This window comes from Halichoerus grypus, chromosome X, assembly GCF_964656455.1.
Source record: "Halichoerus grypus chromosome X, mHalGry1.hap1.1, whole genome shotgun sequence".
In the NCBI taxonomy this organism is placed as follows: Eukaryota; Metazoa; Chordata; class Mammalia; order Carnivora; family Phocidae; genus Halichoerus; species Halichoerus grypus.
In genome coordinates, this window is record NC_135727.1 from 96,037,454 (window position 1) to 96,063,320 (window position 25,867).

Below are 25,867 nucleotides of genomic sequence, written 5' to 3' on the forward strand. Positions count from 1 at the left end.
TAAGGCTCTTTCCAGATCAAAACTGGCTGTGATTCCATGAGCGGGGTGCAATCCTATCTCTATAATTGTCTTTTTTTATTCAACTCCACAATTTTATAATTGTCCTTTTCTACCTCTGTGGAAGATAACAAGCCCCAAAATGAAGTTGATAAGTCTTGGCATAACTCAGACTTCGGCTGGGGAGAGGAAGTGAAGCTGACAAGGTGACTTGTGAGGGTCACTGTGCACCAGGTGGACATGCCAATTTAGGGTGACAGTGACTTGGAACTGCCGGACTCTTAATGGAGGCAATGTTTCTCAGGCTTGAAATCTCCCTGTCTAGAGAATGCACAAGCTGTTGGGGAAATGAGGAAGACCTTCTCATACAATTACATTTTCCCTCTGAATTGCATCGCAAAAAATGTTTAGTACTCAAATCCTTAACACTGGCAAATCTCTCAGTCTCTTGAGGGAGTGGTCAAGGGTTTGCACAAAACGTTTCTGAAGAGAAAATAGGCTGAGTCTCCACTCCCCCCCCCCCACATTTTGGTAAATACTATCTCTTTCTTTTTCTTTTTTATTACTGCACTGAGAATTTTACCAGATAATTTCTAGAAGCTGACTTATGAACTAATTGGGCACTTCTGCTGTGCAGAGGAACAAAGACTTTTTTTATTGGTCCTTAACTGAGGCATATACCTGTCTGATGGCGTTGGCTCATTCTGCACATGCTCAGTTGAACAGAAATCTTCATATTGAATACAACCTAGCACAGCGGCAACACCCAGAACCTCACTCGCTGGCTGACCCTGTGCATCCACTCCCTCTAGTTGCATTTTTATCCTGACATGTCTAACATTTATAGGGAGTACAGGGAGCAGGGTAGGTACTGAAAGCTTGGCGGTGGGGGGAGGCGACATACAAAGGGGATTAAAGTGTCTGTCCCTGCCTTCCTGACCTCTCTCTAGGCTGTCTCTACTGAGGGCAAGCGCTGGATAGATATTTGTGGAGTTTGGGGCAGAATGAGGAAGAAGCTGTCGCTATGAATTGTCACTTATTGTTGCACACCTTCCTGGACAGTTTTTGTCTGGTTCTTCTTGTAGGTGGACGACCCCCCTTCCCCAGCCCTCATTTGAAATAAGGAATGCAGCAGTGGCACTAAAAGCATCCGCCGCCTAGCATGGTCTGGGATGTCAGCGTCTCCACCTCTCTTCTTGCTTTTCCCATTCATTAGGACCCTTCCCCAGCCTCTTTCCCCAGCAAAAACTGGGCAAGGCTTCCTGCGGTTACAAAAGGAGAGGGGAGCGACGGGGGTTAGAGCCTCTCGCTGCGGAGAGCCAAAAACGTGCGTTCGGTCGTGGACCTTTTGTCCCAGGGCCCCTTCCGCTGCTCGGTCGCGGAGGGGACGACCCGACCGGCTCCCACCTAAGCAGCTGCGGCCCACGCGCCCCTCTGGCCGGCCCCCCCACCCCTTCTAGATCCCCGACGCCCGCCCGTTCGCCGTGACGTGGCCCGCGGCGCGCGCATGCGCCGCTCCGCCAGGTTCCCTGTCCCTCGGCCACCGCCTCCCGACGGGCTGGAGTGGGCGGGGCCTGTGGTTCTGGAAGCCGCGCGGCCGTAGAGGGAGGAGGGCGTGTGTGCGCGAGGCGGGTGCGCGGGGCTCGCGAGCTCGTCGGCGGTTGGGGCGGAGGAGGAGGAGCTGAAGGCGGCGGCCGCGACTCCCGCCCGCACAGACAGCCAGTCCCGCGAAGCCCCCTCCCACTCTCAGGCGGGCGGCGGCGGCGGCGGCGGGAGGAGGAGAAGGAGGAGGGAGCGTCTCTGCCGCCGCCTCCTGGTCCCCAGCGCCGATCTGCCGCCGCCACCTCCCTCCGCGGCGATCCTCCCTCCATGGTCCTGCCGCGGCCCCCCTTGTAGCCTGAGCTGCCCCGCGCCGCGCCGGAGCCAGACTCGGCGGAGGGAGCGGTCGCGGCCTCGCGGCCCGCGCGGGCTGACGAGAGGAGAGCGCGGCGCCGCGCCGTCCCCGAGGATCCGCACGCCGGGCAGCGCGGCCCGAGCAGCGCGAGGAGCAGCGGGCGGGCGGGCGGCGCCGGGCCCGGGCCGCCCTCGCTCCCGCGCCCCGGCCCCGCCGCCCGCGCCGGGGCGGTCGCCCGCAGAGGAAAGCGCCGCAGTCTCCGGGCCTCGCAGCCCCACTCGGGCGTCCTCAGCACCGAGGGCTCGCGGGTCCTGAGGGGAGGAGGCGAGCCAGGGGCCGGGCACTGAGCTCTTTGGCGCCCCCACCCCCGTTTTCGGAGCCCTCCACGCTGCGGCCGCTGTCCCCTCCGGACCATGGCCGACGACGACGTGCTGTTCGAGGATGTGTACGAGCTCTGCGAGGTGATCGGCAAGTGAGTCCCCACGCGAGGGAGCGGGAGTGTGGAAAAATGCATTTCAGTGATGCCCGGGTCCTCCCGCACCGGCACCCGCTCCGGGCCTGCCCCCTGCCCTCCCTTCCCCTCCGCCTCCCTCGTCCTCCTCACCCGGGCGTATTTATAGACGTGTACCTGGACCTCCTGCGGGGCGGGGGTCCGGGGGGGTTCTCAGCGATCCGTGGAAGCCACCGAGCCGAGGTCAGCCACCCCGCGAGGCGTGGGGCCGGCCGAAATCCGCTGTCTGCATTTTATCTGACGGTTGCACAGGGACGTGGCAGACCCGATTTTATAGTTGCTTCCTGGGAACAGTTGGGGTTATTGTTACCTTGCGTCTACCACAGACCATTAACGAAAAGAGCAGCTTGCATTTTCCTTTGCTTGCATGGAGCGATAGAGAGAGAACGTCCAGGGTTTTTAATTGTGGGGTGTGTGTCTATTGTGCAGGATATTAGATAGATGCCTTTGTGTTCACCCCATGCACGGATTGGAGGGGGTCATTTTCAGACGGGGTGCGTTCAGTTTCAGCAAATTCCTCACCTGGTGTAGACCAGCGTGGAAAGAGTTGGGGGTATCCGAATTTTTAATGCCTCGTTATGCAATGACTGTTAAATCAGTGTTCGAGGCTTCCCTCGACTGTTGTTGGGATGGTGGTGGTTCGTGTGGTAGAGCCGTCTGCTTTGAGTCACCGGGCTGGTCTAGAATATAGAACTGACAGTCCAAATGCTCATCCTTTCATCTGTGTTGTAAAATTACACTAGGGAAAAGCAGGGAATCAGATTAATCACAGTGCTGATTGAGAATTAAATCTGCAGTTCCTCATCTAATTGTCCATTCCTTAAATCTGTTTTGAATAGTTTCCTTTTCATTCTTGTCAAACAGTATTCCAAGTGCACAATCCTGCTAATTTGCTTGTGAGGGAAAAGGCTGGCGATCGCAAGTTGATTTCCTAGTTAGGCGTGTATTCTGTGCCTTTAGAAGTTGAGGAGATAAGATTTAAGAGCAATTTTTGCTTCTTTATTAAGGATCGCTAGGTAGCTACCATTGAAATATTTTACCTCTTTTTGGAAGCCGTGCTTTATTGTCTATTTTAAGGTCCGCAGTTGGGAAATGAAACCAAGACCTTAGAGCAGTTGGCTGTATCCCTTTTAAGTTGTCTGCAGTACTGGATTTCAATTTGTTTAAGTGCTGATAACTCGTATTTTTCCTTCTGTGCTGAGGTATTACCGTGTTGCCTCACTTGGTGAAATTATGGGTAGAGCTTGCTACACACTTTGCTCAGACCCAATTGATACAAGGACATGTTACTCCTTGCCCCTATTGTTACATGACCAGCCTGTCTAGGAGAGGAAGGATATCCAAATGTGCCCTGTAAAGTGCTTATGGAAGTGCTCTAGAGCAGCGCTGTCCAAAGATATATAATGCAAGACATATGTGTAATTTTTCTATACACAAATTTTATATATGCAAATTTTGCAATGGCCACATTAAAAAAATTAGAAGCAAATAGGTGCAATCAATTTTAATAAAATATTTTATTTAACACACTAGATCCAAACTATTAGCATTTCAACACATAATCAGTGCAGAAATTATTGAGGTATTTTACATCCTTTCTTTTTGTACTCAGTCTTTGAAATCCAGTGTGTATTTTACACTAACAACACATCTCAATTCTGACACTAAGCTAAATTTTCACCGGAAATACTTGATCTGTATTTGGGTTTCATAACCTTTGCATTTGCAAAAGTAGATTCACACACCCAAGTTTTCCCAAACGTATCTAAAAGTTTTCTAATAACCTAATCGATATCTCTTTCTAAATTTAAATTTTGATTAATTAAAATTAAATAAAATTGGAAATTCAGTTTCTCAGTTGGACTAGCCACATTTCAAGTGCTCCACAACCATATGTGGATAGCACTGTTCTGTAGAAACAAACGTGTTTAAAAAAAATCTCCTTGGTTGGTTTCTTCATTCTTAGCACCCGGTGAAGGTAAATTAGGGTTTCCCAAAAGCTCCCAAATGATCGTGTGTGTGGGTGAATTATACTTGTTGTGTCTTAGTTATATTTGCTTTAAATGAGCCAGCAAAGTCATAATTGGAAAATGTGAAATTAAAGTGTTAATTATATTGTGATGACGGAATATAGCCATCATTGGATCAATGTTAGTAACCAGTTCTGATTCCTTAAGGTCTGAAAGAGTGATATGATCTCTTTGGATATCAAAACGAAGTGGTCAGCATCACATTAGCACAGTGTTCTGCTGGCTTGTAATTGATTGAATGTTTTCAGGAAACACCTCTGGTAGAACTAAATTCATCTTTTCTGTTGCTTCAGAGCTGCATAAGGAGGGAGAGCAAGCTGATTCTGAGGTGATGGGTACCCTATGGCTTCCTTAACTATTGTGAACTTGAAATCTCATTCATACCCTACAAAATCTGACTTGGTCAGTGCCATTTATAATGTGTCATTTCGTGAAATAATGAATTCAAGGTAGCCTTCGTGGTAAAGAATGTAATGATAGTGTTCCTCACCCTGTGTAAAGGTTGAAGGTTTCCCCGGTAAATTGTCTCAGCATATATTGATCTGGAAATTGAAATTCACTTGAGATTTTCTTGCAGGGACCTTGACAGCATACATTTTAACTTAGCATTTGTTCAACTGTAGCTTTAAACAGAAAGGCCTTGAAGATGTTCACTTGTACTGGAAACCTTTTTGTTGATTTCTATCCAAGTTCTCTAGAATTGTGATTTTCTTGTATACCAAATTAGTATCACAAATTGTTTTTGACCCTTAGGTGTTAATAGGCTTAAATTTCCACTGAGGTACTTTAAAACGGATTTCAATTTTCAAGATCAATTGACCACCCACTCACTCCCCTACCTCACTGCTTATGGACTCACTCACTCATCCAGTGTCTGCGAGGGAATCATGAGCCTGATTCATTAGGAATATTGGGAGGATGCCATTTCTTTAAAAAAAAATAAATAAACTCTTTCCCCGTGTTTCTTATTTTTGAAAATCTTACAAAAGCTCCTTTGAATGCCCATTGTTTCCATAACATTTTCCTGTGTCACATCTTTCAAGTGACTGAAACAAATCGCCAATGATGGGACCTTATCCTAGTCCCAAAACTTCTCATCCTCTCAAATGTAGCAATTAGTGGGAAAGAAAGATTTTATGCAAATGCAGGAAATTGGCTCATTTTTATGCCATGATCATTTACTGTATCTTTTGCTTTAGAGGTAAGTGTACAATCAGTAATATTACGTGAAGGCAATTTTAAAGATGATTCATCCAAATTAAAGCTTAGAAATGCCTACCTTCATGGTACAGGAGTTTCTGTGAAAGAAAATAGCAAAAGGCACACCGTTTTCACCTTGTATGGGCTGCATATTTGCCCTGGTATTTAGGATTCTTAGTAACCTGTAACTTCTGACTTTCCTGCTTTGGTAGGACATACACTAAATTTGGAATGATGCAGCATGACCCCTGCTCAAGGATGACATGCAAGTTTGTGAGGCATGCTGAATTTGCTTGTACCTTGAGAGCACTTACCATATTTAATTACAGTTTCTTATTCACGAGTCTCTCTACCTAGCGAATAGGGAGCTTCTTGAGGGCAGGGAACATATATATCTTTCTCCCTTACTTAACACAGGGCCTGCGATGTAACGGTTGCTCATTAGCTATGGAATGAATTGAGTAGTTTTAATAAAATCTCATTAAAAGGCAAAAAGCATGTTTATCAACCTCAGAGCAATTATTGTCCCAAAAGGCTGTATTAGTTTGAAGCAGTGGCTCTCCACCTGGCTACATATTAGAATCACCAGGGGAGCTTTTAAAAAAGATCAATGCCAGGGCCCTGTGTCAGAGCAATAAAATCAGAATCTCTGGGAGTGGGTCCTGGACACTGGTATTTTTTGAAAGCTCTCTAAGTGATTCTCATATGCAGCTACGATTGACTCATTGGTTTAAAACTTAGGTGATGTATGTAATATTTTGGGACTGGCTTTTCAGAGGCTTACAGGTTTTGAAAAGTAGAACAAATGCTTTTTGGGAGGTATTGAAGCCAAGAGACCAAAACGGGGATTTTATCTCCTCTATGCTGTGTCTCTGAGCCCTGGTGTTCAGAATTTTGTTTCAGCCTGTGTGTGGCTTTGATTTCTTGGGTCTTTTAAGATTCGCGTTGATTTATGACGCTCGTCTGATGCTAACACAGTGACTGATGTTTGGAACAACATGGAACGAGGATTGCTTCAATTAACAGTTGATGATGGCTGTCCACTACGACGACTTAATTTAATATTAAGAGATTTATCAGTTCAGTATGGATTGTGTTTGCACATATACTCTATTAAAAGAGTGTGGTTATGTTGCTTATATACTTCAAGTCCACACTTGCAATTCCGGTAACACCGTTTACCAGAGAATTGAGTTAAATGCAGCCTTTATGTAAACACTGGATTAATCATTTGTAAAATATGTAATTTAACATGACGAAAAATTCAGCTTTACTCTTTTTACTAAACACCATGGCTTGCACATATATTGGTTGGCCCACTGATTTGGATTTCCAGTACCACAGAGGGGAACATTACAATACGTTGGAACATCTTTCTTGGAAATTGTATCTAGACATTGTAGGTAAATCAGTTTTTAGTGTCTGGAAAAGTATGAGCCCGAAGGAACCAGGAATTTACCAGAAATGTGTAGATGTTTCATGAAAGAAGTGCTTGATCAGAGTGACAGTCGTGTAGCAAGGTAGAAGAAACACAGTCACCCACTAGCCTGTTGGTGGCTCAGAAAGATTCAAGCCAAGGGGGATTAGCTGCAGTTCCACAGAAGAAAAACCTGTTAAACATGGTGTGGGTGCCTGCACGCAGCGGGCCTTTTGGGGAGTAGGTAAGCAGTGTTGATTCCTGATGATGGTGTTTGGCTTCTGGGACGATTTGGAGGGAACTGAGCTTTTCTGCATGTGCACGGGTTTCTTGGAGTCTTCCTCATACCTGCTCTCTACAGAGTGCCTTAGCACTTGGAGTTTCTGAAGTGTCGTTGGCCCGTTGTCTTTATAAAGACTTCCTGTGACTCCCTTGCGTGCTACGACTGTGACCTGCTTCTATGTCCTTGACATGTGCACTTCGCCCTCCTCCGTTTTCCCCCTTGAATCTGCAACATTTCACCTGACAAACTACCTCTCATGCACCTTAAATTGTGTTCCTGGATATTTCCTTTAAATTGAAAATTCTTTTACCGTCCCCAGCTGTAGCTCCACTCAACAAATTAAAGAAGCAAGTATGCCTTCCTTTTTGAGATTGTTCTTGAATTACTGCATTTTTGTAAACGTTTTCACATTTTAAATTTGCCAAAAGCACTGTTTAAAAGAACTTTGACATAAGATTGTTTAAAGGTAAAAACAAAAATCTTTTTATCACTTAATGCTTACTTCATAAGGGCAATTGACATTTATGCCTTCTAATGTGAGGCACTTTACATATATTATCTCCTCTGATTATACCTGTTTTTCAGAAAACACTGCAATTCAGAGAGGGGTAACTTGCCCAAGATCACATGGAATTGCAACTGGTTCCAAAGTCCATTCATTTCATGCCGCATTCTGCTGCCGATTCCAGTTGTTAAAAATGCTACATCGGGTTTCTTTAAAGTGAGGCCCATGCCTTCATTTTCAGAGCTTATTTACAGCAAATTTTAATTGTTCGACACTCTAGTTCTATTTTTCACCCCTTCATTAGAGGTTCCATACGACTATTCATTGTTTCACCCACTTCATTTTTCTTTTTGTCTTTCTCATTAATGAGATATCCGCGTTTGTCGCCAAACTGATAAGTCTCTGCATTCTTTAGCAATGGAAATAGAGAATCTTGCCCATCCATCCAAAATACAATTTGTTTTGGAACTTTCTCTACGCCTTTTACTCTCCAGGTTTTTCCTTTCCATCCCCCTGCCCCAACAAACAGAATCGTTGATTAATGACTCCTAACTTGCCAAACCAGAAGTAATGAGGTGTCAGAGATAGGTGTCTGTTGAGAGTGGGGTGGGGTGGTTTCCACGGGGTGGTTATTCCTATATCCTGTGCTAAAAATCCTGCAGTTGTTCTCACTGGCTCTGAAAACCGTGTGCTGAACTGCAGCTGCTGAGTTGTAAGCGTCTAGGCTGTCGGCCAGCACTGCACACCTAAATAGGCAAGTGACTGAGTTACTGCTGCAGAGCAGGTCCCTGACCCCAGCCAACGAGCTGATGGGGTGTGCAGCTCTCGCATTTTGGGTTTTATTTTTTAGTTGCAACTGGCAGTGCAGATTCTAAAACCACCAGATTTGGCTCTGAGTTCATGCAACAGGGTTCAAGGTGCGACAGGACCTGCTCTCTTCTTTCTCTCCTGGGGCCACCCAGTGTCTTGGTATCCCCTCTTTGAACTGAGTGCAATGTAATTACCCTCATGGCCATTATGGTGTTCTGGTATGACTGGTCATAGAGCCGAGTCAGTATAGGGAGAGTCTCCCTTCGTCCACACCAGGAAGATTTCGTGTCTGAAGCTAGTTTGGCTTAAAGGAAGTTAATATCTATTTGCAATGTTGAGATTTAATAATTTTCTATTACTTTTTCTTTATAAATTGACTAGTCTTTACAAAATAAATTATAAAATTAATTTTAAGATTTAGACCGTACAGAGGTAAATGCGTCTCTCTCTCCATTCTCCCACCATCCATGACCCCATTCTCCAGAGGTAACCATTGTCCAGGTCTTGTGCATATTTCTGGAAGGTCTTTGTTTAAAAAACAGAATGGGATCATATTTGTACACTATGCTGAAATATTAATTTTTCATTGGAAAACACTGTCTCTGATGACCTTTCCATATGCATCTATGTCTCTGTCGAACTCTGTCTCCTCTTAAACCGCTGCCCAGTATTCCATGGTATGGATTGGTTATTGTAGCTTTGAGTTGAGTGCAAGCCATTTGTAAGTAGACATCACTGAAAATGCTGAACTGGAGTTCGGGTGAGAGGTCTGGAATGACAGTGAAGGTTTGGGAAGTAAAACTGAGTGAATGAGTTCTTGACAGGTGACCAAGCTGGAGAGCTGTGGTTTGCTGTGTAATGCACTGAGCTAGAAAAGTCAGGATAGCTGGATGTCACAGAAGTTTTAAAGTGGGGAGGATCAATAATGTAAAATGCCAACACACTGTGATGGACAATCAAAAAAAAAGCTTGTTTATAGCAGAGAGGCAATTTAAAACATCTATCAAAATGAATATAATGTTAAATATCAATTCATGGTGTGACTGAAAAGCAAGGTTCTGTGCATGTTGGCAATGCAGTATTTCTCTGTGAATCCATCTCAACAGCATATTTAGGGTGAAAAAAAAAGGAGCTGATTTCTTTTTCATTATAATTGTGTTTTGTAGATTCTGATGGCTGGCTTTTAGGTAAAACCATTTGGTTTTCCTAAGATTAGGTGTTTTTCATTCCTCAGCTTGGTGCATAACTTTCAATTAAATGGGAGCCTTTAATGAAATGACATGGTAAATTTTACATTTACATTTACTTTAAGTTCTTGATATTAGTCAAACCATTCTTATTTTCTTAAATCCCTTCCCCACAGGGAACTGCATCCTTCCTTGTCTCAAGGTTTTGGGTCCCCTTTGGATGAGTGTAGTTAATGTCCCTCTACCCCCCTACTCTCCAACTAACTTTGTTCATTGGCTTTTTGTAGTTGTGCACACCCATTCACAATAAGAAATGATTACTTTATTGTACTTAAGCCAATTTTTTGGTATGTAAGTGCACATTATTTCATTTTAGCATCCGTGTTCTATCACTGAGCTGTTGCACATTATTTTTTCCAGTCTTTCTTATTTCTTTTTTTTTTTTAAAGATTTTGTTTATTTATTTGACAGAGAGAGACACAGCGAGAGAGGGAACACAGGCTGGGGGAGTGGGAGAGGGAAAAGCAGGCTTCCCGCAGAGCAGGGAGCCCGATGCAGGGTTCGACCCCAGAACCCTGGGATCATGACCTGAGCTGAAGGCAGACACTTAACGACTGAGCCACCCAGGCGCCAAGTCTTTCTTATTTCTTTTAATACACATTTTTTTTTTTGCTTTGTTACCATTGTTTTGAATATTTGAATCATTTACAGTTTGGAATGGTGACTGTGTTCTCTCTCTCTCAGTGTAGTTTAATAATATCCAAACTCTGCTATGTCGAGTCTGTATTTCAGGCTTTTAATTGTAACCCCGAGTTTAGAGTATCTTGATATATTTAAATCTAAGATGGAAATATAACTGCCTAGCTATATGCAGATTCTAATGTTTTATTAAAATACTCTTGATGTTATTAATGCAATTACGAGGTCTCTAGCCCTGCTAAGATGGGCAGATTACCATTATACCACTGCTATTTTATGGAATCTAATTTGTGTTTTTAGGAAACGTCATAGATTTTCAGCCTTTCTGCTTACCCTTGGTATGTACTTTCCCCCAAACATATGGATCGACATTGTTTTGTAGTTTGTGAGGCAGCCCCCTAAGATGTGATCTGGTAGCCTTTGGGCACAGTGTGGCCACTTTCTTCTTATTTATAGAAAGAATGATAGCCACTTCACAAGCTATTTGCATGGATTAGTGATTGTAAAGTGCAGCATAAGTATTTTTTATTTCTAGAATGTCTCTGAGATACTCAAATTACTTTTGGCAGCTATGTAGATAAGTTTCAACAATTTCCAAATGTGCACTTTCTCAGTGCTAAACACAGGCTCTATTACATAAATAATATGGTGAAATGAACATTCTTTCCTATCACGTGGGTAAAATTGTTAGTGGTGCTAACAGTTTCTTCATTTGTTCATTTATGCGTTCATTTCTAGCTGTGTGGCCCTGGCCAAGTTAGTTAACCTCTCTGAGTCTCAGTTTCTTTATCTGTAAAATGAGGATGATAGTATATGCCTTGCAGGATTGTTGTGAGGATTAAATAACATGATCTGTGTAAAATGACTAAAGGTAGTTGTTGTTATTTTAATTGCCATTATCATTTTTTAAAATATTTTTAATGTATTTTTAAGTGAACTCTACCCCCATCATTGGGCTCAAACTCACGACCCTGAGATCAAGTGTCGAGTGCTCCACTGACTGAGCCAGCCAGGCGCCCCGTTATTCACCAAATACTTGAGTTCTCTGGCCTCAAGGAGCTCTCTGTCAATGGGAGAAGTTGACAAATTGTTTAAATCTAATATAACTAGACATTCAGTCCTGTTAAAGCCAGGGTTGCATCTGCCTTGTTCACCTAGTATCCTCCGCGTAACTTGGTAACTGACACACAGTAAGTACTCAGTTGTTGTTGAAGGAGTGTTAAGTGAGCAATCCAGAGACTGTGACCTCCTAGTCGTAAAAGGAAGTTGGGGAAATCTTTACAGAGGAGGTCAGGCTTGAATCATTTGTTAGTCGTCTTCTTGGGTAACTCATGTCATCTTTTTATGCCTGTTTCCTCATTTAGAAAACAGAGTAGAGGAATACAGGTCGGGAAAATGAAATCTTAATGAAGCTTAAAAAATATTTATCCTATTTTTTAAAATAACGAATCTTATTTTTTAGAGCAATTTTGGGTTCACAGCTCCTATTTTAGTTTAGTGACACAGATTACATATATAAGAAATTCAAACAATAAGCATAAAATTAAAGTTTTTAGGGATAACGTTAGGAATTTTTTTCTCTTCTTTTTGTTCTCAAATTCTATAGCTTGAGTGTTCATCATATGCTGGACACAGTGTTAAATTGTTTATATTTTTCTAATTTAACCTTGGCCACCAGCCTTCCCTTTGAGGCAATCACCCTCTCCCCTTTAACCGATGAGGAAGCTGAGCAAGAAGATCAGTCACTTGCCCTGGGCAAAGTGTCAGTAATAATAAGAGGCAGCATGGGGATTCATACCTGGTTATATATGACCCATCCAGGTGCCTGCTCTTCAGTACTGTTTTACTGCTTGTCATTTAGTATGAACAGAGGTTGTCTTTTCAGAGCTAGTCCTAAATATAAGACTCTAACATTCTGATTTTAGATGTTTCAGCAGGTTAATAGAATGCATTTTTTTGGTAACAACTTTATTGAGATGTGATTCACATACCATAAAATTCACCAATGTAAAGTGTACAATTCAGTGGGATTTAGTATATTCACAGAGTTGTGCAACTGTCACCACAAGAAATTTCCAAACATTTTCATCACCCCAAAAAGAAACCCTGTATATGTTAGCTCTCAACCCCATCTTTCCCTAACCCTAAGTAACAACCGATCTACCTTCTATCTCTACAGATGTGTCTGTTCTGGACATTGCATATAAATGGAATCATACCATATGTGACTGCTTCTTTGTCTGAGCGTAATGTTTTCAAAGTTTATCCAAGTTGTAGATGTATTGGTACTTCATCTTTAAAGCCCAGTAATATTACGTTGTGTGGATATACCACATTTTGCTGATCCATTCATCAGTTGATGGGCCATTTGGGTGGTTTTCTCCTTTGGCTATCATAAATAATCCTGCTATGGACATTGACCTACAAGTTTTTGTGTGGACATATATTCTTATTTCTCTTGGGTATATACGTAGGAGTAGAATTGCTGGGTCAAATGGTAACTCTGTGTTTAACATTTTGAGGAACTGCCAGACTATTTCCCAAAGCTGTCATGCCATTTTACATTCCCACCAACAGTGTATGAGGGTTAGAATGCTTTTTAATCAGGTAAGTAGTATCAGAGTTTGCCTGTAGAGTCTGTTCAATACACTGTAATATAAATAAAAGTAAATTGTATGAGTTCTTAGTTAACCTTTTATCTCATGGACCTGTTTATACTGATTTTCATCAGTTTTAGATATTGTATACCAAGGGTTGGCAAACTATCTGTAAACTACCAGATAGTAAATATTTTAGGCTTTGTGAGCCATACAGCATCTGTCACAGCTACTCAACTCTACCATTGTAGCGTGAAGACAGCCATATGAAAACAAATGAGTGTGGCTGTGTTCCAATAAAACTTTATCTACAAAAATAGGTGGTTAGATTTAGCTCTCAGGCTGTAATTTGCTGTTCCTGTTGTAGATTAAAAATGAAACTGGAGCTTACTGTCCAGTTCCTATTGTTTACCATCAAGGTTGGGATATTCTTCAAGTGGTCTGAGTAGCCCCATAATGAGTAGGTTGTTTCTGAAAAACGTAAAGACACTGAGGCTGGTTCACTGAACTGTTTTCACTGTTACATGGGGAAATGCTATACATTTAGTTTTTGTGGGTTTTAAATGTATTTTTATTATTTTTTTTTTTTTTACTGCTTTTGGATTCTTTTTTCAATCCTAGGTTAAAGGGAAGAAACCCATTAAAATTCTTTTAAGATTGTCTCACCAGAAGCAATATAAATGTGGAGTTCCTAAAAAAAAAAAAAAATGATTTCCTTCATGCTTGCTTATTGCCTAGAGAGTGGATGAAAATCGAGTTGAGAATGTACTAGAAATTTTCAGATATGAAAGATTATTTAAAATACTAGCTTTAATAAAGTTGGGGGAAAATCACTAGCTTTAGCTGGAGATTTATCTCCATCCCTAATTGGAGAGTTATGATGTGCTGCCGTCTCTGTATATTTTAGGACTTCTCAAAGAGCCCCTGATAGAGTCCCTGTTTGGGATTAGGGTTCATGTGTGTGTGTGTGTGTGTGTGTGTGTGTGTGTGTGTGTATGTGTGTGTGTGTGTGTGATGTAAACAAAACTTCTTCAGGTTCTATTTTGTGTTTGAAATCCATTTTACTCAATATATTTTGTGGTAGTAGACCTACACTACTTAGAGTGCTTTGTGGCTTAAAAAAACCCTGTCACTGCCTGTTATGTACGTAGGAAAGATAGTGTTAAACTTAGAGCTTTTTGTAATTTGTTTGCAAGACTGTTCTAGATTATAATTTTGCAGCATTGTGAAAAGCTCCAAAGACTATGTTAAAAGAGGGAATTTTGTATCACAGCTTTTGTCTTCACATTTGGGCATTTGACAGATGAATTAATTGTTCATAATGTGAAATTTCAGAAACGAGACAACGAAAATCCAAGAATATATATTTAGGAAATAGCCATATGCAGGATTTGTGAATATTATAATGTTCTTTTATGTAACTTCCCCAAATTTTATTATGGCAACAGTGTCCACATTTTAACAGTGAGCAAAATGAGGTAAGAAGATCCTAAAGTTGGCAGTCTCTGACACAGTTGGGCACTGACTCTAAATTCCCTACATTTACAGAGCAGCATTTCATCCACTAGGGCCACATTACATTGTCAGGCGGAAGAATGATCACGTTGGAATCTATTTAGACCACTTACTTTGATGAAAATACTTCTCTAGGTTGGCTTCAGAGGACAGTAGAAGGCAACCTTTCCTGTTGTAATCCATGAACAGTATGATTAATATTGCATTATTTAGGTTTGAAGTTTTTGTTGACTTCCATCTGAGCCATTATCTCAAAAACAGAATGGTCTACTTTTATTTATATAGAATATTTACTAGTCTTCTTAGGTTTAATATCATCTTAACTGTTTGTCCCAGCAGTAATAAATGGCATTGAATTTGAAATGACCTTTTTAATGAATATCTTCTTCTTTAATTTAGTCACTTGTAAAATAATTAGATACTTGTAAAACAAACAAGAAGGTGTTTTCACTGAGGGCTTTCTTTAATTATGTTTCATATAAATTAAAAAAAAATGTTACTGGAGTATTCAGATCACAGGTTAGAGTGAGAATGTAATTATCTCACATTATAATCAACTTATATAATACTTTTAAAAGCATGCTAATAGGAATGGAAAAAACCTCTACTGACCATATGCATTGTGGGTTTTGCTTCTTTCTTTCCTTCCTTCTTTTTTTCAAACATTTACCTCTTATAATGGATGTGAAACTGACCTGTGTAAATACCTATTCAAATGAATACATTTTCATTATCATCATTGCAGAAAGAGCATGGGTATCTGGAGAGGGAGATTCTAGGCTTGCTGCTCTACTTTTTGGATTATCTTCATTAATAGTATTTCTCCCATTGCCGAGTGTTTCTATTGTACTGCTGGAAGGGATCATCATACTTCCATAATCTATGACCCACTTACACTACAGGTCAAGTGTGCTTTAAATTGCCATCTGATTAAAGTTCAGGCTTCTTGGTTAGACTTGCAGGAGTGGCTTCAGAATTAGGCCCATGAATGTGAATATGGACTTGAAGATGTTATTAGAATGATGTCTTTCCCCATGAAGACACATTCATAGACATAGTCCTGAAAAGACATGTAAAAGTTGGATTTGATAAATGCAGCTTAAAATTTACCAGGAAAAATAGTATTTTAAGGATTTTTTTTAAAGTAATCGTGACAGATCACCACTTAGTTTGTTTTCCTCAGTTTCTTCGTCTTGTAAAAGAAGGATAGTAAAGGCTGTATTATCTATCTCATTAGATTCTTACGATAAAATGACACAATTCTTCAAAAGTCTTAAGCTATCTTACATATATTATTATTTTGATTTTATTGAGATGAAGCACTTCTTAGAAATGGGCTGCGTTGAATTTTCTTTTTGATTTTGCAAGAATCATTTACCTTTGTCTTTAATACTGGTTGTATTTTGTTTGATTTCTAGAGCTTAACATTTCTCAGCTCTTTATAGGACTTAGAACATGCTACGTGAAAATGTTGAATAAAGAGATTTGAGGATGAATTATGTGTATTTTACTGGTGGGACAGTGTTTACACTGAAGAAAAAAAATCCTGGCTAGTATGTTTCCCCTTGCTTCTCTTTGAATTATTTAATTGTATTTGAGCTTTGAAGTTTGGAACTTAACTACAAGTAACAAATTTCTGTGGCTAGTCAGATGCGAACTGTGGCAGTTACGTAAAATATTGAACTTCTTGTTTAGTAGTAAGGTCTAGAGCAGGGGCTCTCAAAGTGTGGACCTCATTCTGAGCAGGCGCGGCAGTGTCACCTGGGAACTTGTTAGAAATGGGGATTCTCAGGCCCCAGCCCAGCCTTACAGATCAGAAGCAACGGGGTGGAGCCTAGCAATCTCTCTTTTAACAGTCCTCCAAGGGATCCTGAGGTACATTAATGTTAGAGAACCACTGATTTGGAACTCTAGATCAGGGTTTAGTAAACTTTGGCCCATTGGCCAAATTGGCCCACTGTCTGTTTTTATAAATAAAGTTTTTTGGGAATACAGCCATGCCCACTCATTTAAATATTGTCTGTAGCTGTTTTCACACGACATGTAAGGGCAGAGGTGAGTAGTTGCAGCAGAGACCACATGGCCCGCCAAACCAAAAATATTTACTTTCTGGCCCTTCACACAAAAAGTTTGCTGATCCTTGCTTGAGTTGAAGCCTTGGGACTGTTTTCTTGCCCGTTATACTGAACTGCAGATATCTGAAATCAATAGGTTAACACCTAATTTTTTGTTGCCTTTACACCCTGACCCTCTTATTTATATAAACCCATTCTTCTCTCTGATGTCAAACTATAACTCAGTGACTAGAGACCTGTGAATGAAAATACACAACTGTGTCCTTTCCTTCTATGTTTGTTAACGCCGGTAGCCTGTTTAACATTTCTGTGACATTTCCTCACTGATTCTGTACTGGCATGTTCTTGGTTCTTCTTGCGCTCTGGTATAGCCTAACAATTATCTTTTATAGTCTTCATTTCGCCCAGGTCTTACTGCCTTTTTACTTCGTCAAGAGAAAGCCCACCTTACGGCTGCTGAGTTTAGGAATTCATGGGAGCCATTTGGTGTACTCTGAGCCATGGAAATAGTGCCATCCTATGTGGAAATGTTTTATCCTTGGCCTGGAGTGCTATAGTCACTTGTACTTCACAAGGATGTTTGTGAGCACATAAATACTGAATATTGTGGGTAATCCTAGAATGTTTACCAGACAAGTTTCCATTAGCCTTCCCATAACCGAGGATGGCTATTTCTATCCTTAGTTGGAATATCATCTTCTTTTGTTCTTGCTCTCTGCCTTTAAGGTGATTGGTGGCCAGCGTCATAAAATACAAGAATTGAATTTTAATTTTGTTCTTATTGATGCACTTGGAATCTTTCACTCTACTTACTCCACTGAAGGAAGTGTAATAGCTTTTGAAAAGCCTTCTCACCGTCTCCATTGGCTCCAGTAGCAAAAGCACGCAAAAGTATTGCTTTTGCATCTGTGATTCCATGGTGGTTTTAAGTTAAGGAACATGACTTGGCCACATGATCCTGAGCTGTATCACTGGTGAGTTTGTTTGGTCCATGATTTCTTTCAGTATATTCGGGTTGAATACTTTGATCGGGTAAGACACAGGAGATAGTGAGCTTGAAACTGGAAATGGTTGAGTGAGACCTTTCATTTAGGCTTTCCCAATCAACTTAATTCATACCTTTTGCCCTGCTTACTCATCCCAGAGGCGAGGTACAATGAGAGAGGGTCAGGCAAAGGCCAGTCCTCAGTGTGGTTATTTAGGTCTATTGCCAAAAGCACCCCACCTACAGGAGAATTTGAGCTTTACTGTTTTGTACAATACAGTGTGGACATGGAGTGTTTCAAAAATTAAATTGTTATTTATACCAAAGAATAAAATGTGAACTTTTTAAAAGAGAGCAGTATTCTGCAGCCTTATTGTCCCAGTCAGCACAATAGCCACCCACACGAATCATCTGAACAACCTCATCATTTCTGTTTTATCTACCTGAAAACAGGGGTCAGAGGTGGGTGGTGATGAAAGCTTGGGAAATCACGCCATGCTCTAGGCAAGAGAAATGCTCTGGTGATTCGTGCTGTGTTGGCCTCCCCTTGTGCGCACAGGAGTCTGGGACAGCCCTGTGGAGCTGGAGGTAAGCTTTAATCCCTTTGTTCCTTGGCAGCTGGCCGTGCTTGAGAGCTGGGTGCTACTTCCCTAGAAGCAACTCTTATAGATGAGTTCTGCCAAATGCATGGATTTTGAGCCATTTTAAAGGTTATAATGTTCAGACTCAGAATTTCTTAGTAGGCAGAGAGTGTCATTTAAGGGTACTTACGCCGCTGGGATAAGGTTCATTATGAAGTAGACACTGCAGCAAGGCCTCCATGTGACATAAACTTACTGGAGCTTGTGTATTTTTAAAACCATATATTTAATATATATTTTAAGCTTCATTAAGTCAGGATGCATGGCTGTCATAGTCATTGCTGTATCTCTACACCTAGGACAGCACCTGGCTGTCCATAGTAACATAGTCAGTGTTACATAGTTGTTGAACCAATTCAAAGAGGAGAAAGTAGCTGAACACATTGGAAAAGATAAAATTTGGCCCAGAATGCACAGTCAGGAATTTATATTTTCATTTAGTGCTAATATTTTGCTGCTTCAAAAACCATCTAATTCTCAGACTGTCCCTCGGAGATAGGTTAGTAGATACAGAATTGTACATAGGTGCTGAGCATAAGGGTGGAATCCTGAATAACACTTAGCTTCCCTGGTTGAGATCTAGAAGATCATTGCCATAATTAAACTAGATGGAGAAAAGTTCCTAAGGCTTACCTGATCTGTACAAAACTGCTTCCTCATTTGTAAAATGGAGACAGTAGAATCTACCTGATGGGATTGTTATAAGGATTAAGTGAGACAGTGGGTATAAAGCACAGTTCCTAGCCCTTTGAAGTGCTCATAAACACCAGTTGCTTCCGTCATCAACAGTGAGTTTTGAGAGCTTCCTAAGTGCCAGGCTGTGTGCCAAGTGCCTCCTCCTTCCAAGTGTTGCACCAGTTTCCCTTTCCCCTTTCCCTCTCCCTTTCCCCTCTCCTTCCTTTTCCCTGGTTCCATCTGGGGATGTCATGAAGCTGGGATTGACCTTCAGTCACCTAGCCAGCCCCACCTGACCTTGAACAAAGTTAAGCGACCAGCTGCTAAATCAAATCCCATCATCTGCCTAATACTGTAGCCACTAGCCAGATGTGGCTATTTAATTAAAATTAAATAAAATTTAAAATCCATTGACTATTTTCCCAAAGATTTATAAATGGCCAATAAACACATGAAAAGGTTGTCAACATCATTAGTTGTTAGGGAAGTAGAAATCAAAACCACAGTGAGATACCACTTCACACACACTAGGATGGCTATAATTGAAAAGACGGGTAATAACAAATGCTAGCAAGGATGTGGGGAAATTGGATCTCTCTGTGCGTTGCTGGTGGGAATGTAATGTGGTGCAAGCACTGTGTAAAACACTCTTGCAGTTCCTCAAAAAGTTAGAGTTTCCATACAACCCAGCAATTCTCCTCCTAGATATATACCCAGGAGAACTGAAAACATATGTTCACACAAAAACTTGTACATCAGTGTTCATAGCAGCATTATTCACAGTAGCCAAAATGTGGAAACAATTGAAATGCCCATTTTCTGATAAACGGATAAACAAAATGGGGTAGTCATGTGCAGTGGAATATTACTCGGCCAGGAAAGAAATGAGGTACTGGTACCCACTTCCACAAGGATGAACCTCAAAAACGTCATGCTAAGTGAAAGAAGCCAGACACAAAAGACCACATTTATATGAAATGTCCAGAATAGGCAAATCTCTTGAGACAGAAGCTAGATCAGTGGTTGCCAGGGGCTGGGGGAGGGGGAGGGTGGGGCGTAATTGCTAAGGGTATGGGTTTTCTTTCTGAGATTATTTAAAAGTTCTGGAATTAGATAGTGCTTACTGACTGAGACACCTGTTCGTGAATATTACTAAAAACACTGAATTGTATACTTTAAAAGCGTGAACTTGATGGTATGTGAATGACATCTCAATGAACATGTTCTTTTTAAAGCTTCCATTCCTTCGTTGCACCAGCCACATTTCAAGTGCTCAGTAGCTCCATGTTGCTAGTGGCTACAAAGTGGATGGTGCAGACTTAGAACATTTCCATCATTACAGAAAGTTCTATTAGGCAGTGATGATCTAGAGGAACTGAGTTTCTCAGTCTGGGACCAAAAGAAAGGCTCAGGGGAGTGAGGGGTAGGGAGGAAAAAGCACAGTCTGAAAATCACAGAGAGAATGGAATGGAAGACAGATTATGTGATTATGCTTTGGAGAAATGTTACTTTTGGGTAATTTTACTCTTTGCTGCTTTCTGACTGTTCCACTGGGCAGCCCCCGAAGTATTTTCATTTAATTCTCAAAACAAACCCAGGAAGTAGGCACTGTTGCTCTCACATTTTACAAATGAATTAATGGAGGCTTTACTGAGTTGAAGAGATTTGCACAGCTAGTGAGGGCGCAGCCAAGTTTCTTCCCTAGGTTGGGTCACTTCGAAGGTACTTTACTCCTGTGCTATATTGTTGCCCTCTCCTTACGGAATTTGGTTTGTTCTTGCCACCCATCCTCCACCCCCACTTTGTTGACAGCCCAACGGAGAGCTATTCACAGTACCTTAAATGCCTTAGCAGAAGCGGGTCTGTTAGCCAGCCCTCTCTTGTCCTCCTGCCCTCACCCAGCACCAGGGTATACCTGTGCTCCACTCACCTCAACGCCCTGCTCAGACAGACCTGCCTTTGTGAAGCTTCCCTACCCTTCCAGGCTCAGCAGCCTTTTTCTGTTTCCGTCTCTGTACTTAAGTTCTAAATAGTCCCAAAGCTAAAAGATATTTATCCACTAAGGAAACAATTAGGTCACGCAGTGTTGGGGGCTGCTGTCTCACCTGGGTGAAGTTGCAGGATGGATTCGTGTTTGTGACACTGTAAGACACTGAGCCCTATTTGTAGCTGCTGTGTTGGTGACTGTAACGAGGAAGGAAGTGGTCTTCTTGTCCAGGCCCTTGAATTCAATTTATGTACATTACCTCCTTTTCACTCCCAAAGGTCTGCCCTCTCCATCCTCACTGCTACAGTACTTGTCAAGTGCCTCTTACTATAGCTTTCTGCTTAGGCTCTTTGAACTCGATAAAAGACTGCCATGTTTTCATATTTTTCTATCTACAAAACTCTTGATGCTAAAAAAAAAAAAAAAGATACCTGATTGAAATCCGGAGCTCTTTTTATGGCTTTGCCTGGATTCTGAGGTCATCTTGTTCTAACCTTATGCTAACCTCAGTTTATTGTCTGGTTTTGGTAGAGCATATCCTCCAGTAGCTTCTGGAGAAAGATTGAATGGGAAGTAACTTTTTTTTTTTAAAGATTTTATTTATTTGACAGAGAGAGAGATAGCGAGAGCAGGAACACAAGCAGGGGGAGTGGGAGAGGGAGAAGCAGGCTCCCTGCTGAGCAAGGAGACCGATGTGGGGCTCCATCCCAGGATCCTGGGATCATGACCCGAGCCGAAGGCAGACACTTAACGACTGAGCCACCCAGGTGCCCCGGGAAGTAACTTTTGAGACTGTGTATAACATGCTAAATAAGAGCCTACATCCTAATTCCCAGAACCTGTGAATATATTGCCTTACATGGTAAAAAGGTCTTTGCAAATGTCATCAAGGTAAGGATTTTGAGGTGGGGAGATTATCCAGGTGAGCCCCATGGAAATAAGGGCATCAAGGTAAGGATTTTGAGGTGGGGAGATTATCCAGGTGAGCCCCATGGAAATAAGGGTCTTAATAAGAGGGAGGCAGGAGGTGTGCCCCATGTCAATAAAAGGGTCCTTGTAAGAGGAAAGCAGGAGGCTCAGAGTCAATAGAAGGAGACATGACAACAGAACTACTCGGGGTGATGCGCTTTGAAGATGGAGAAAGGGGCCACGAGCCAAGGAATACAGCGGCCTCTAGAAGCCAGAAAGGGCAAGGAATCAGATTCTCCCCGATGCCTCCAGAAAGAATGCAGCCGACACCTTGATTTTAGACTACCAACCTCCAGAACTGTAAGAGAAAAAAAATCTGTTCCTTTAAGCCACTAAGTTTGTACTAATTTTTTACAACAGCAGTAGGAAACTATGAACACACCGTGTATGGAAATGTCATTATTATGCCCTTTGACTTGATAGAGAGTTCATGTAGACATAATTTATATAGCTATTAAGATAGAATTCCAGGCTGGAAATAATTTGCTCTCAGCTTTGAAGGCACTGCTACATTGTTCTCTCTAAACCTGCTTATCTTATGTGATTTTTTTTTTTTTTCATTTTACCCTCTACCTGCTTTTTAGACTTTATCCCTGGGGTTCTCAAATATCATGATATATACTTTGGTATGGATGCTCTTATATTCACTTTATGGGGCACTTCGCGGGCCTATCAACGTGAAGATTCATTTTCTTCAGTTGTGGAAAATTAGATATTTTGATAATGCTTTCCCTTCTATTTGTTTTTTCTTCGGAACTCTTATTTCTTGGATTTTGACCCTCCAGTTTTACATTCTCATATTTTCCATGTATTCTCTTGTTTTACTTTCTGGAGGTTCCCTTCAACTTATTTTCCAATTCTGTAATTCATTTCTAAGAGCTATTTTTCCCCCCTCTGATTGACTTTTTTTTGTTTCTTGGGTGCTAGATCTAATGTCTTCAAAGAGAAAGATCATTACTTTGGCATTTTCTTTCCCCTATATTGTCTGTTTTTCCCATTTCTTTTTCCCTTTCTCAGTCTTGGTACCTTTCATATTAGAGGTATTCCTCAAGCGTCTTTAGCAGGTTGTTTCTATTAAGGAACAGTTGATTGGAAACTGTGTTCTTGAGAGGGGCTTGTTGACTCCTGGGTTTGGCTCTGGTGTGACTGGGGGGAAAACCTGGGCATTTATGGGGAACTCTGTTCTGTTTTCTACAGCCAGTTTTTCTATATAGGACTCCTTGAATCTCTTATGGAAGTTGGTGGTAATATGCTTACCTCTAGTATTCAGAAGCCCAGCTGAAAGAGCTCGCTCTGTCACCATCGGCCATGAAAACTTACTTCTTCCTCCCTGTTTTCAGTAAGGCATCGCATTTCTGTTCCCAGTTATGATTGGAGCTCCCAAGCTCAGGAACGCTTTGGCTCAGTCTTTCCTGAGAGTAACTTCAGTATTTGTGTGTGTGTGTGTGTGTGTGTGTGGTTGCGGGGGGAGTGTTTGGGGTGGAAGCAGTTGCCTGCCCTGCTGCTCTGGCTGATGAGAAAACCAAGAGTCTTATTGTTCTTTTAAAGGAATTTTCAGCCACCCCCCCTTTATTTTTTTTTTGTCCATTTTTTAAAAAGTAGACTCCATACCCAACATGGGGCTTGAACTCACAACCCTGAAATCGAGTCACATGCTCCACCCACTGAGCCAGCCAGGTGTCCCAAGCTGCCCCCCTCCCCCGCCTTTAAAAAAAAAATTCTATTTCCTTTAAGTGTCCCTGGAAACTGCAGTTCTTGGGCTTTTACCTTCTGCTTTTTCCAGGGCCCTCAGGAATGAACTAGCTCACTTGGCTTCAGTTTAGATTCCCCTAGTGCCGGTGCTTGGCAGAAAGAAGAAAGCTACAACCAGGCTAGTTACCTCTTTTCCAAATGCTTTTTGTTTCTAATTTTGTGGTTGTCCCTTCTTTGCTGTCAGGTTCTCTCTGACTTTCTTGATCTTTTAAGTTCATATCTTCTCTAATTCTACTCATGGCCTCTAGAGGGAGGTAGATAAATGCTTACATTCAATCAGCTGTGTTTAATCAAAAGCCCCTCCCTCCCTTGAAACCTTTTTTTTTTCCCCCCTTGGATTTCTAATTATTATTTCGACATCTGGTTCTACCCTTAGAATATGAGCTTCTCAAGGGCAGGAACTAGGGTTTTTACATCTCCAGCACTTGCATAATGTCTGCCATGTAGTAGGCTTATTAAATGAATGAACTTTGAATGTGTGCCCCAACCCACACATTCAAAGTTCAGGCAGTTTACAAGTCTGCCTTGGCTTTTACTTTCTGCTTGTGAAGAAACTTCAAATCAGTGAAATCTCTCTAGTAGGTAAGTTGGGAAGCTCTCCTCTTTCCTTGATCCTTGCTTATTCCTTATCCACAGTTCCCCACATGCATCCAGCCTTCCAGCACACCAAGAATCTGTCATAGCTTGAAGCCCCTTCTGGCTGTCTCATTCCCCAGATCTCCCTTTTGCACGTTTGGCTGAAGTCCTATTTGCCCCAACCAGTACTGTAGGCTTAGGCAGCTGTGATGTTTGTTTGCTAATGATCCCTATTGTTTTCAACAAAGCTGCAGGCGTGGGGCTTTCCCTTGGAGCTCCAAATCAGGTCAGCTCCCTTTAATGGCCGAGTCCAGGGAGCTACAGTGCCATGGAATTGTAAGGGGGGGGGGGGAATGGAAGCAGCCCCAAGTTAGAAAGTCACAGACACTGTTTGTTTTATCTAGGATTGTTCATGGCTGAGTTCCTCATTCTGCCACTGGAAGTCCTGCCCCCCACCTTATGTTTTTCAGTGTATTTTTTTAATACCATTTATAGTTTGATAGCTTTTCACTTAGAAGTACTTACTTCTGTCCTTGGTATAATTCATTATAAATTCTCATGGCTGTGTATCGTCTGCTTTGGATGTCTCCTAATTTATTTGATATTTCCCCTGTTGTTGGCTTCAGATAATTACTTCTTGCCATTTTATGTAAACTTTTTATGTCAAACGTATTATCCTTGTCTTTCAAATATTTTTCAAGTTCACCTTTTGATTCTGTTCCTGATGAGTGTGGATATGCAGAAACTGAAAATCCTACAGAAGTAGCCCCTTCATTGGGTGTAATTAGATCTTTTAGCTAGACTGTTTAACGGGAAGGGGTAGCCTCAGAAAGGTAACCATGTATCTTCAACATTAAAGCTTCAGAATACACATTAAGTAGCTAATACTTTTGTATTCAGCTGCCCTTTCCTTTGAATAGGAGTCTAATTGATTAGAAATATATATGTATATATAGAATCTATCTAATTTACATCTTATCCAAAATGCATCAGTGATTTCTAGTTCTGGTCTCTTTAAGGGGGAGTGATACCTTAATGAACTGCAGTCTATCCAGGATCCTTTCAGGTAATTTACAGGGCCCACTGCCCCCCCCCAGTCTTTTGCAGATTTGTCACCCACATTTAATTAAGCATCACCTTTATAACAAAGCTCTTGGTAAGTAGGCAACTTAATTTGTAGGGCTCATGGACAAGTGCAGTACGTAGTAGTGTTAGCACTAAGCAATGGGCATGCTGTGGGCGCTCATTAGGTTTCCTTAGGTTTCTACACTGGGGCTGGGGATGAGTCAGTCTGTGGAATTGGTTAAGAGGAGTTTGATTAGGAGAGCTTCTACCATAGTCAAATTCTGTCGGTACCTCCCTTTATGTCTGTAATTGTTTTGATGCTGAAAGTCCTTCCCTTCCTGGGAGTCCTGTAGAAATTCACCTACATTTGTCTTTGTTTTGATTTCTTATTTTGACTTTTTGATTCATCTGCGAATTATTGTTCACCATGATGGATCTAAATAGATTTTCCATCCTCAAATAATGTGCCAGTTTTTCCAGTATAGCAAGTGCTTTCA

The 25,867-nt window shown here is 41.6% G+C and overlaps 1 protein-coding gene and 1 pseudogene across 13 annotated transcripts in view; both read left to right on the top strand.

Annotated features, from left to right (window-relative positions):
* Positions 1-1,678: 1,678 nt before the first annotated feature.
* The window catches only part of CASK (calcium/calmodulin dependent serine protein kinase), a 343,515-nt gene continuing 319,326 nt past the window's right edge, over positions 1,679-25,867 (top strand). For 4 of the 13 annotated variants that reach the window (XM_078064622.1, XM_078064628.1, XM_078064625.1 and 1 more), the window contains exon 1: positions 1,680-2,363. In XM_078064622.1, coding sequence (XP_077920748.1) covers positions 2,305-2,363 — 59 coding nt within the window. In that variant the 5' untranslated portion in view covers positions 1,680-2,304. Of the gene's footprint in view, positions 2,364-25,867 lie in introns of all 13 variants that reach the window. The other 9 variants (XM_078064629.1, XM_078064633.1, XM_078064624.1 and 6 more) reach the window with 4 other exon arrangements.
* LOC144380649 (U6 spliceosomal RNA) lies at positions 5,830-5,925 on the top strand (annotated as a pseudogene).